General features: G+C 46.9%; 2 protein-coding genes across 4 annotated transcripts in view; both read right to left on the bottom strand.

Annotated features, from left to right (window-relative positions):
• The window catches only part of AMFR (autocrine motility factor receptor), a 29,974-nt gene extending 27,526 nt beyond the window's left edge, over nt 1-2,448 (bottom strand). Inside the window, exons 1-2 of one of the 2 annotated variants that reach the window (XM_063334222.1) lie at nt 2,116-2,448; nt 150-242 (exon numbers count right to left, since the gene is read on the bottom strand). In XM_063334222.1, coding sequence (XP_063190292.1) covers nt 150-242; nt 2,116-2,322 — 300 coding nt within the window. In that variant the 5' untranslated portion in view covers nt 2,323-2,448. The remainder of the gene's footprint in view (nt 1-149; nt 243-2,115) is intronic. The other variant, XM_063334221.1, reaches the window with a different exon arrangement.
• Nucleotides 2,449-4,506: 2,058 nt separating this feature from the next.
• On the bottom strand, nt 4,507-12,350 carry NUDT21 (nudix hydrolase 21). 2 transcript variants are annotated; one of them, XM_063334212.1, is made up of 8 exons: nt 12,089-12,350; nt 9,397-9,597; nt 8,097-8,160; nt 7,829-7,855; nt 7,315-7,404; nt 6,594-6,669; nt 6,118-6,232; nt 4,507-4,794 (listed from the first exon to the last, which is right to left on the bottom strand). In XM_063334212.1, exons 1-8 carry the CDS (start codon nt 12,202-12,204, stop codon nt 4,773-4,775), a joined length of 711 nt encoding a protein of 236 aa, XP_063190282.1. In that variant the 5' UTR covers nt 12,205-12,350; the 3' UTR covers nt 4,507-4,772. The 2 variants fall into 2 exon arrangements, with proteins under 2 accessions (XP_063190282.1, XP_063190283.1); XM_063334213.1 differs by lacking the exon at nt 7,829-7,855 and having other exon boundaries at nt 12,089-12,345.
• Nucleotides 12,351-12,404: the final 54 nt, after the last annotated feature.

The following is a 12,404-nucleotide window of genomic DNA, read 5'->3' as shown; positions in this document are numbered from 1 at the left end:
GTGAGAAGTCCAAATGGTAAGATTTAAGCTGTTCTAAAATTTACTTTTCTTGTGTAGTTTCAGCCACCCCATACAGAAAACCACACCAGCCGTACACCAAGAAATTACGAACCAGCACAGGTACCCAAGGCGACAAACAGCTGTCTCACCTGCCTCTCGCTGACACGAAGGGGACCAAACACGACGCACTGGATTAGCTTAGCAACCAACATCAGAAAACAGCAGGCAGTGTTCACTAGTACCTGGAAAGAAATAAAGCAGTCAGCAACAAATACTTTTGCCCTATTTAGAAGAAGAGAGAGAGAGGAGGGGAAAGAATGAGTCTAACAAAACCTACCATTGTTCACAGAATAGTTTTAGTTGCCTTTTTTTTTTTTGGTGAAATTTAAGCCTGGCCTCTTCCAAGACATGTACAGTAGCTGATAAGTCACTTAAATTTTTTCTAGAAACACTAACGCAGTCAGTTTGATACACCAGTATATCCAACACATAAGCCTACCTCTTCACAGTAAATTGTTTTATATAGATTAGCAAATCTTAGCACCAAGGAACGTGAGGACAAAACTTACAGATCACCAAGATGCTCATTGTTTTTAACGTAGGACAAATGAGAAAACTCCAGTTTGAATCTGCTGTTACAGGAACAAGATTCATTGTCTCGAAACATACTGAATAACACACTCCCCCTTCTGTAACAACACTGCTTAAATCCGTCTGGGGAAACTGCTTTAAAGCAAAGCAGCAAGGAGCAGAAAACTGCTCCTAACATTTGACAAGACACTTGTAATTAACTTTTGACCTATGCAGAACACTAATAAAGGGGAGGGGGGGGATGATGAAGCGGCCTCACCCTGTTATTTCTGAAGAACATACAATCAACTTTTCCAGTGCTCTTAATTTAAGGTCCTGAGACCGAGCTTCGACAGGCTGAATGTGCTCAGTATATTCAAAAATCAGCGCCCGAGTCAAAAAGCAAGCACGTTATGGAGCAGACATCCAACTAATACCACCTTTGACTGACAGACACGTGGAAGCTCAACAGCAGCCGTGCAACTAGGTTTCTGGTGCCCCCTCGCTCAGACTTTATTTCAGCTTGAGGAATTACTGAGCCGAGATGTGTATAACACTGCTGGGTTTGGGTTTTGAGAGCAACAGAATTTTTTTTTCTTAAACGGTGACAATGCTTCCTCTTACCTGCATGACTTTAAATGTTATTTTAAAAATATAAGAAGGTGAAGCTTGGGCTGGGAATACCTGATGGTTCAGCAGGACACGCAGTGCTTGGAGAAGGGCTAATGCACAATCCAACCCGCACCGCAGCAAAACACCCCCAGAGCTTCGCCCAAACCCACCCATGGCTCAAGGACAAGCCCAAGCCCTGAACTTCGAGGCTTTCAGAGAATTGCCCAGGTTGGAAGGGACCTTTCAGATCATCAAGTCCAACCATCAACCCAACACTGGCAAAACCCACCACTACCCCACATCCCTCAGCACCACGTCTGCCCGGCTTTTAAACATCTCCAAGGATGGCAACTCCACCACTGCCCTGGGCAGCCTGTTCCAAGGCTTGACAACCCTTTCCGTGATGACATTTTCCCTAATCTCCATCCTAAACCTCCCCTGGCGCAACTTGAGGCCGTTTCCTCTTGTCCCATCGCCTGTTCCTTGGGAGAAGAGACTGACCCCCCCCTGGCTGCACCCTCCTTTCAGGGAGTTGCAGAGAGCGAGAAGGTCTCCCCTCAGCCTCCTCTTCTCCAGGCTGAACACCCCCAGCTCCCTCAGCCGCTCCTCACGGGACTTGTTCTCCAGACCCCTCACCAGCTCCGTTGCCCTTCCCTGGGCTCGCTCCAGAGAAGCGAGTTCCCCGCAGCCCCATCGCCCCGGCAGCCCCTGAGGGGAAGCGGCCCGTGGCCCGGCTGAGGCCCCCTCCTCCCCCTTCTCCCGGGACCCCCCTCTTTATTTTCACACACCAACAACCGGACACCCCCTCCCAAGCCCGCCCGCCTTCCCCCCGCCCCTCCCCGGCCGCGCCGAGGTGCCGGCGGAGGCCGCGCCGCCCGCCCCGGTAGCAGGCCGCGTCCGGGCCCGCAGGCCCCGCCGCCGCCCGGGGCTCACCCAGACGCAGAGGCTGTCGGAGAGCAGGTAGTAGGCGACGTCCAGGGCCCGCGGCCCGGTGGGTTCGCCGCCCGCCGCCCCGCCGTCCGGGGCCTGGCTGAGGGCGCGGTAGGCGCTGAGGCCGGTGGCCAGCAGGGCCAGGGCGCTGAGGGCCGTGTAGGTGCGGAGGCTGGGCCAGGGGAAGCGCTCCAGGAAGAGCAGCGGCATGGCGGACACCTCGCCGCCGCCCGGCCGCCGGCTCGCTGCGGCCTAACGCCCGCCCCGCCGCCAACGCCCGCCCCTCCACGGGGCCGGGCCAGGCAACGGGCCCAAACCGCCCCCCCCGCCCCAGCACTAACCGCTCCCGGCGCGCTGAGTCACGGCCCGGGCGGCGCTGCCAGCCGGGCCCGGGCGGGACGGGATGGGACGGGGAGAGGCACCGCTCCCCCCCGGCCTCCGCACCGCCGCAGGGCTGCGGGAAAGCGGAGGGTTCTCCTCCGGTGGCCCCGCGACGGGAAAAGCAGGGAATGGACACGACGTCCCAGAGCTCTGCCAGTGGCAGCTTAATGCAATTATTAACGAAAATTACTGCAAGGGGCAGACAGCGATGGAGATGGGGGATACAGGTTAATGCCTGGCCCTGACAGCAGCGCTTTGCTGGTTGTTCTCTGACTTCCGAACCTCCACTATCCCTCCACGCTTCCCCACACGAGAACTGTTCCGTTCTACACACCACTACTAGCTTTGTTTTCCCTATCTGGTTGTCTAAGAAACCATACATTTTGCTAACTACATGTCCAGCCCTTCCATCCATACTTCTATGGACCACTGTGTCCAGTGCTGGGGCACCAACAGCAGAAGGACACGGAGCTGTTGGAGTGGGGCCAGAGGAGGCCCCGGAGATGCTGGGAGGGCTGGAGCCCCTCTGCTGGGAGGACAGGCTGAGAGAGCTGGGGGGGTTCAGCCTGGAGAAGAGAAGGCTCCGGGGAGACCTTCCAGCCCCTGCCAGGCCCTAAAGGGGCTCCAGGAAAGCTGGGGAGGGAGTGGAGTGATAGAACAAGGGGTAATGGTTTTAAACTGCAAGAGGGGAGATTTGGATTATATTTCAGGAAGAAATTGTTTGCTGTGAGGGTGGTGAGCCCCTGGCCCAGGTTGCGCAGAGAAGCTGTGGCTGCCCCATCCCTGGAGGGGTTCAAGGCCAGGCTGGACGGGGCTTGGAGCAACGTGGTGTGGTGGGAGGTGTCCCTGCCCAGGGCAGGGGGTGGCACTGGGTGGGCTTTAAGGTCCCTTCCAACCCAAACCATTCTGTGATCCACAGGACCAAAGTAAAGAGCCCTACCACTCAATTTTCCAGTATTCTTTCAGTATCAATCCCATGCTGCGCAGCTTCATTTTGACTGAAGCTCCAAGCTGTCACAATTGTTCTGCACGTAGCTTACCCCTACAGCTGGCAACAGAACCAAGCACTTTGGCAAATCTCAGTTCTCTTGGCAGCGGGCACTCTCCAACGATGCCTTCATAATTGAGGACACCACATAAGCAACAGTGCATCTTCTGATCAGAGGCAGCATTTGGAACCAACTCTTTAAAAGACTTAAGCAAAACTACGGAAGGCTAAAGGGATTCATTAGGAAGGAACACATCCAACTGGAATTGATGTTTAGCCAAGCATGTAAAAAGAAAAAACGCTATAAAAGGTTGATATTTACTAGCCACAGGAGACTGAAATGTTGAGGTGAGGAAGCACGAGTATCCCCTGCAGGATGACACAGCATGCTGGCCCACTACAAGAGCTCACCATAACATGGAACCACTTGCATATGACATTAACAAAATATTTCAACGTGACCCAAATTCTGTCCTGTAGCTACAGAAAAATATACAAAATTAATCTCACTTTCCATATTTTAACTGGACCTCAGGCCAGCCCAACAGAATTTGTTGGGGTATTACTTTCTTAAGGGGGCACAGAGGGAAAAGATATACCTTATACCCCCTCCAAGCCTTGTACACAGTAATGCTTCCAGCTCAGTTCTCGTAAGCTTTGAGCAAAGGCTACGCTTGCCTTTAAGTACTTATACTCCCTCAAAACAGCAACTCTGTTCTCTACGTTAAAAAAAAAAAAAAACAAAAACCCAGACTCAAAATTATGTTGTACCTACTCATACTGTTTAATCTCTCTCTGACTAACTCTCTGCTCAGGGATGCAGATCAGAGCATCCGAATGGTCCCTGAACGGGTTAGGTCCTCCTCTGGTTTCCAGGATCTTCTGTATTCCTGAAGGAAAGCAATAAAGTTTAAAATATGTACCTCCTACAAGTAGGAGACTTGTAGGTACAAAGACTAAAGCAAAACAGAGACCAAAAAAACCCGCCAAAACCCCAAAACCAAACAAACACAGGACAAACAGAATCTGAACCATTTTGTTTAATGTTGTACAAAAAAAATTCGGTGAGTATTACAATGAAATGTGATTAAAACACTTATATCACATTGCCACCCTACTACCTAAACAGTTGAGATTCACTTCTCTATTCATATCATAGAAAGTTTAGCGGCCTTCAGGAAAAGAACGACATAAAAAAAATCCTTGCATCACACGTATTCTTTTCTCTACATTTTAAAGCTGTGCTCACAGAGACGGCTTCTTCTATTGGGCTCTTCAGGCATATGGGAATTCAGTTGTAAATAAAGTTGAACCTAAAATTAAAAGGATTATACTAAGTGAGGAATTTTCATTCTTTTTATTTAAGTGACATCTTGGAATAAGCAAATGTTTTGTTTCTGTTCTTGATAAGCCTCCATCTGACAGAACAAAAGGGAACTTTTTAGTAAGGCAGCTTTACAGTATAGCAGGAAGCATGGTTTTTAACAGCCAGTGCTACACTAGCATTGCCCATCAGTCTCTTAAGGTTGCAGAAGAACTAGTTATTAACATTTCATCTCTCAAGAAAGGTTCACAGATATGAAAATACCAGTGAGATTTATGTACTCTCATCAGCAACTCTTTTGCAGCATTTCTGCCATCAGGGCCAGCCTTATAATACTCCAAGGTAACAGATGGACATACTCAACAGCAGAGCTGGTTCTTCTCAACTAAGTTTCACAATAAACAGCGTTCACGGGGTGAAAGCAAGCATCCTTCTCAACTTCCCAATGTCCGTTCTTTGGAAGCGTCTGTTGCACTGATACCAAACCAGCATTTGGCTGCATAACAGCCGGGATTTTGCTGGTACCCAGGAGAAAGTATCCTCTGTCTTTAGAGGAAGAGGAAGGGGAAGAGGAACCCCCAGAACTACAACTGCCAAAACTGGGACTAGATAGAGGGGAAAAAAACCAGAGCTCGATACAAGCTTGTTATGGGCAATACCAGTGCCGACATTCTGCTAACAGATTTTTTTCATCAAAGTAGGTGGATGACAGAAGTACTTCCCCAAGTAACAGCTGACAGCCCGTGGGATGCCCGAACACTTGCTGAAGTAACAGAAACCAATAAGACTAGAGCGCCCTGGAGACCCGAGGTACAAACCATTTTTAGGTGAGAGCGCCAAAAAGCGTGTACACTGGGAAAAGGCAGGAAAAAATAGAGCTGTCCCTACCGACACTTGCGTTATAAAGATGCTACGCATGATAAACTCTAGAACACAGAGTCTGAAAAACCCACCACATCTAATCAACACAAAGCTGTGATAACATGCACACCTCATTCAGTGCTTCACACACGCATCTTCGCTTTTACTCCCTAACAGCACTTACAAGAAGCTGTTCCTTAGCATGTGCACAGCTTCACCCTCACTATATTTCACATTTTCCTACGCTACAACTGCTAGACAGGACTTTGGTGCTAGCAAGTTGCAATCAGAGCCTCTAAATTGTCTGTCACACCTTATCCGAGGTAGATTCTGAGCTCTTTGGGATAGCTGCAACCTTTTCACAGCTGGTTTCTGTAGTGCCTAGCATTGCTCTGGTTTCCCACGGCAAATGTGTTCCCAAGAACTATAATACAAATACATCCTAATATACCTGCTCAAAAGTTGAGGAAGGCTGGAAATAATGGGTCCATATCCTGGTGCATTGTCATAGAGCTCAAACAACGGTGCAGCGACCAGCTTGTAATTTTTTGGGACCGCAAACAAAGCTAAAAACAAATACAAGAAAAACCACCACAGATTCAGCCAAGGTATCACCACCCTTGATACATATACCTCAAAACAAGATCACTTTATAGCACTCGAGTAAGTTTATTCCTTTTCTAGTTAAAGATGGGGTTCATGTGCTATACATCCACTGATGCATGAGCAGGAATGAGCAATTACTAGCAACTCACGTTCAAAGAACCACCCATCTTCAAAACTGGTATCAGCATTTAATTTTGTAGTGATCTACTATAAACAACTGCAAGCATACAAACACAAACTTGATAACACATTTTCTTGCATGAAATGCAAGCATTTAGACGTTGTTATAAATACAACCCTTTGTTGCAAACAAACACTTACCCTTTTCTTGAAGCTGGACCAAGAAAAGCTTTTTGTGCTCTTTTGGTTTTGTAATATGAGCTGGGATATAGGGATACTGGAAGAAAAACCATAAAAATTGGTTGTACAGAGCTTTGAAAATATTGTGCAATCTTAAGTGCTACTTCATAAATTAGCAAGCACTATGCATGCTTTCAATGTGTCAAATTGTTCTTTTGTGTCATCAAATAATGAAAACCACTTTTATAAAAAAGTACTCAGAAAGGAATGCTGTTGCTGTCACAACTATTGACAGGATCCAAGTACTCCTGAGCAGTTAAACAACCCAACAAGACAGAAATGCACAACTGAGCAAGTATTTTCAGTATTAAAGCATTTAGAAACAGGGTAGCGTGACTATTTGATTCACAGGGCATCTGTTCCATATGCAGCCGCGCAGGAGTTTCCATTGTGGCTACGCTAGGGATTTAAATGGTGTGTCTGGCTCAGCACAGGACTGGAAGCTATTACATCCAGTGGTTTCTCATCCATCAGGACAGATGCGAGGAAGGAGAGGGGAGTTTCCCCGAGAAAAAGCCTGTAGTTTCTCCTCCGCCACAGAAAGGAGGTGAAATAGGTAAAAACCAGAAAAACTAATTGCTCATGCAGCAGGTACTCAAAAAGCCCAACTGGTAGGTTGAAGGCTTTTGGAAGAACAATCAATATGTGACTGAAGAAGATGAAAGTCAACATGAGTACGCACCTGTGGAGGTTCAAAGTTCGGTCTCCACCAGTTACCAATGCAGTCATCAATCACCCAGTCTTGCTGAACACCATCCTGACGACCCAGTATCTATCAAAAATCCAGTTACAGTCAAAACTCTAAATACCCCGTGTCAATTTTTTTAGAAAAGACACAGTGGAGGCATGAAGACTTGCTGTAATAAGGGTCTGGTATAGTTCAGAACTGCTCTGGAACAGCTTTTAATAGATTTAAAGAGTATTTTTGTATAAAGTGACATTTTTTAGTAAAAGCCTCACCCGTCAGGACAAGGACACTCTAGACAGCGTTTCAAATTCCACGCTGTATTCAGTTGAACTAAGTCCCGTCGGACCAATGGGAAGAATGAAATGCATTGTTACACTACCTGACAGAATTAATTTAGGTTACGCAGAGAGCATGGGAGGTTAACTGGTGCATTGGGAAGACTATCTCAGAAGCAAGTCCTCATCAATTGTGCTCCGCAACATATTTTATTGCCCATCTGCATACTCACTTGCCTGAAGCCAGCCAAAAAGCAAAGCTGCAAAGGAACACAGGACTTGAGCAGCAGGTAGGAGGAGCTCAGCCACTAGACCGCTCTGTCACACTCACAATGCAGATAAATTAAAACTTACTGCTTTATGTGTTAACTACCCGAGAACATCACAAAAGCATCAAAATAACAGAAGCGGTAAGACGACTACTGTAATGCTTTGGCTTATTCTGTTAAGTCTAAAATAATCCAACATTCTGGGATAGCAACATAATGAAAGAAAACAGACCTCTGTCATTAAGCGTTTGAGCCCTTCTACCTCATCTTCTCCTGGATTGAGTTCACCACCAGGTCTGTTAAAATAATCAATGATGAAAGCTAAAGTTATGTTTTATTGCATTCACAGACTTCCACAGGTAAATAAGGATGTGCTTCCAGGCAGGGAGTTACAAATTCACTCAAGGCCTTTAAGTCAGAAGTTCCAAATCTAACTTTGTCAAATTTGAAGGCAAAAGGATAGCTTTCACCAAACCCGTGACTAAAATGACTACTGTATGTCCCTTAACAAAAAACACCCATTATATAAAATACTTCCGCAGGACAAAGGGTAACAACATCCACAATAATAACTGGGAGACTTAAAAGGTAAAGTTTTAACAATAATATAAAAGCACCAGAAGTTGAAGAAAGGGTTGCAAATACTGACCATATTTGTTCTTATCTCAAAGCCAGCACTCACTGAAGCACACAGGAAGCAGAAAATAAAACTCGTGTGGGGAATCATCCTGCATTTGATGTAAGGTTAATGAAAAAAACCTAAACCCACACTTTCATCATTATAAGTTTTTGCAAAACTTCTGCAGTGTAGCATATTTTGCCCACACACATCCCCTAAAATCAAGATGTCAAAGAAGAATCCAGATTAAACATTAGGTTTCACGCACACGCAATTCAGAACAAACAATGTAAGTGTTAAAAACATAAGACCAAGAACACAAGCAGGATAACTCGAGACAAGTCAAGCCCATTCAGTTTAAAAAAAGAAAACGAGCACCGCCACCATCACTACAATCATATGATCCAACTACTGAAATTTCACTCTGGCACTGATAACCATTAAATGAACTGAAGCAATTTTCTCAAATTCAGAAGCCTACCTTTCTTACTGTGCCCAGCTCACCCAGTAGTTTGTAAACAAGTATCATTCTGTGTTTACTGGGGTTTACTACTTGAGCTTCACTTCACCATTTTTGTAGCCATAGCACGAGCAAACGTAAGCATAACATCTTTCACAATGTAAGAACAACACACTACCTACCAATAGTAAGTTTTAAACAGGATTTTACCATAGTGATGAACTGAAGATTTCCAGACAGTTCGAAACTGTTACCCCACTCACGAGCAGAGTCAGGCAAATAGATGAAAACCCCACCATTCAAAAAGAGTTTTCCCACGGGAAGTTTTGGGAAGAAATGAATCCCATTCAAAACATCTGTCAGTGGAACACACTTTAACCTCTAGCATGTGTGTTTAGTGGTCTGTGACAATAAATTTAAATGAAATGTTACATTCAAGAAGCAGACACTTACAGCTTGAAAAAAGTTGTACCCAGCTGCAGTAAGAGCACGTGGGGCAGCCTGTGCTCATGTACAATCAGAACTCCTTCCACTGTCCGCCTCATGCCGATCTTGTCAAACTCTTCCCTCATGCGCTGAAACCGAGCTGCCACCGAACTGTCCTTCTCATACAGGGGCTCCTTTGTACCAAATGTGTAATTTGTCAGAGGATACCTGCAAGGGGGGAGAAAATACATTACTGCATAACAAGAAATCTAAATTTAAATCACTCTGACACAACACGCACCCCAAGGCAGAACCTTCTGTGCTTGATGGAACAGTATCTCATTCACAGCGCTGGGCTAGAAGTTCTTGTTTGTGACTTAGGGAGCTCCTATCGCACCAAGATCTGCACTATGATACATACAAGTGCAGAAAGTCCTGCTGATCGATACGCTAGTGTGGTGCTGGTTCAACAGAAGGAAAGAAACCCAGAAGAATCAGCAGCAACTGTTATTAAACAGCCACTTCTTTGATCTCCACACCGCAGAGAAAAGGCAGCCGAGGCTCTGAGAGGCGCTGGGAAAGGGACAGGAGAAAAAAAGCTCTGCTGGGAAGGAAGCAAGCTGCACAGGACAGTGTTTTTTTTACGCAGAAGTAAATGAAGAGCCTGAGAACTAAACTGTCAGAAGCGTTTTTGTTTTGAAGTCGGAAATCAGACATCTGGATCACAGAAGAGGAGAAACGCTGAGTGTCTAAGGGCAGGGCCGAGACCCTGGAGTAAGATCAAGAGTTTGAGCAGATCACTCCGCTGGGCTAGGTGCTGGACCTCTGCCTCCTCCAGTGACACTACAGTGGAAACTCGAGAGATTTCCTCAGGTAAGAGGGACTGAGAAGAGTCAGAAAAGTAAGGAAAACTTAGGCAAGAAATCAGTCATTCCTAGAGAGCACAGAGGGCAACAGGAAAACGTTGTTGAACAGCAAAATCCAAGTAACACAGCAATCTGACAGCACAAGGCCTGGAGGGAAAATGGGATCGTCAGACTAAGTCAAAAAGGGAGAGGAAAACTGGTGCTGGGCAGAGCTGTAACAAGTTATCATCACGGTTTTATTGACTTGTGGCATACAGCAACTGAATTAACAGAATAAATGACTGATTTAAAGGGAGTGTTTTCCTTGAGATGCATCTCATTGTGTATTCTTTCCTCAATACTTAATCATGTCAAACTTAAGCAGTATATACTCTTCCCATCCTCAAACTCCCCCTCATGTTTTACAGTGGCAAAATCACAAGTCAGCTCCCCTTGCTTCACTTATAGCTTAGAACCATCTACATTTCTTTTTCCATTCATTTCCATTTTAAGATACACAAAAAACATTATTAACAAACTACTATGCAAACTCTAATGTGAATACATTAGTCTGTACATCAAAATCCTTAGCCTATACTTTAAAAAAAAATTGATGTTGAAAACACAGCTTCCTGCCCAGTCTTTTTTGAGAAACAATATAAAAATATTACAATCTCTCAAGTTTCTAGCTGAACTTCCAAAAAACTCCTAATTGTGAATAAACTCAGCTATACCAAAAAATACATGAGTCTCTGTGATTAATACCTAAAATTGAATATTAACTGTCATAGTTAACATTTTTCTGTAGTAAACATGTTTCTGCAACTTGACAGATGCACTTATCAAGAATAAATCCATCTGAGTTTACTGGAAGAAGCTACAATATAGGGATTCTCATACCAAAAAAGTAAAACTTTCTAGCAAATAGTTTGCAACTCTGACAGAAGTAAAGTTTTTTCTGGTAGCAACCACTCTGAATTTAAATTACAATACCTGAATCACCAGGCACACCAGGCAACCATATCCTACTGACTACACAGGGTGAGCCCACATTCCATCCAGGCCAATGGCCTGCTTCTCTCTCTGCCGGCAAAGGCAGATGCCTATGAAAGAGCATACCAGAGAAGATGCACGTATGATGTTCACATGCCTAAATACTCCATAACTTTGCTATTTGGGGTTCACACTTCATAAAATGGTTTAGGTTGGAAGGGACCTTGAAGATCACCTAGTTCCAACCCTCTGCTAGTGTGACACCTCCCACCAGACCAGGTTGCTCCAAGCCCCGTCCAGCCTGGCCTTGAACACCTCCAGGGATGGGGCAGCCACAGCTTCTCTGGGCAACCTGGGCCAGGGGCTCACCACCCTCACAGCAAACAATTTCTGCCTCAGATCTACCTAAATCTCCCCTCTTCCAGTTTAAAACCATTCCCCCTCGTCCCATGGCTCCCCTCCCTGATCCAGCGTCCCTCCCCAGCCTTCCTTGGAGCCCCTTTAGGGACTGGAAGGAGCTCGAAGGTCTCCCCGGAGCATTCCCCACTCAGATGCTGTTTCTATATCCTAAAGCATATACACTAAACGCCGCACATTCCCCCGATAGCTGGCAAGCCTTCAGTGCCCACAACATCCTACAGTGTGGCGTTTCGCAGCTTCACAGCACGCCACTGCAGGGGTAAACAGAGCCCTGACTGGCAACCGGGCTCTCCCCTCAGCCCCTGGGCCGGGGGCGGCCCTTGCAAGGCCGGTACTGAGGGAAAAAGCCCCCGCGGGCTGCCCAAGGGCGGCCCCGCGGCTGCTGAGGGAGCGGGGAAGGGCCCATTAGCGGGACGGGAGTGGACGGGCCCAAGCCCGGGCAGGCCCGAGGCGGCGCTCACAGGTTGATGGTCCTCTCCAGCGTGAGCGGCTTCGTCTGCTGGATGTACTTGTTCCCGAACTGGTTCACCCCGCGGGGCCAGCCGGTCTGCGAACGGTTGGGCGGCACGACAGACATGGCGGCGAGGGAAGCGGTCAGTGCTCAGCGGCGGGAACGGCGTCCGCCATTAACCTCCCCGCCAGGCCTCACACCCGCCGGAACCGCCCGCCGCGCTTCCGCCGCCACCATAGAGAGGGGACGCTCTGCCCCCTCCCGCCCTCTCACTGGCGCTTTGCCGTCGCACCCCCTTGCCCTCATTGGCCAGCGGAGCGCCCCGG

This window comes from Chroicocephalus ridibundus, chromosome 4 (assembly GCF_963924245.1).
Source record: "Chroicocephalus ridibundus chromosome 4, bChrRid1.1, whole genome shotgun sequence".
Lineage (NCBI taxonomy): Eukaryota > Metazoa > Chordata > Aves > Charadriiformes > Laridae > Chroicocephalus > Chroicocephalus ridibundus.
Note: the sequence above shows the minus strand (reverse complement) of the source record. Positions and strands in the feature narration are given on the sequence as shown.

Bases quoted from the DNA above. Each gene is read 5' to 3' on its own strand.
- NUDT21 (XM_063334212.1), bottom strand. From the start codon at position 12,204: ATGTCTGTCGTGCCGCCCAACCGTTCGCAGACCGGCTGGCCCCGCGGG. The intron at 8,161-9,396 runs GTAAGTGTCTGC...TTATTTTAACAG, and splicing joins GGTACAACTTTTTTCAAGCT to ACCTGGTGGTGAACTCAATC. The intron at 6,670-7,314 runs GTGCGTACTCAT...TTTTTCTTCCAG, and splicing joins CGAACTTTGAACCTCCACAG to TATCCCTATATCCCAGCTCA.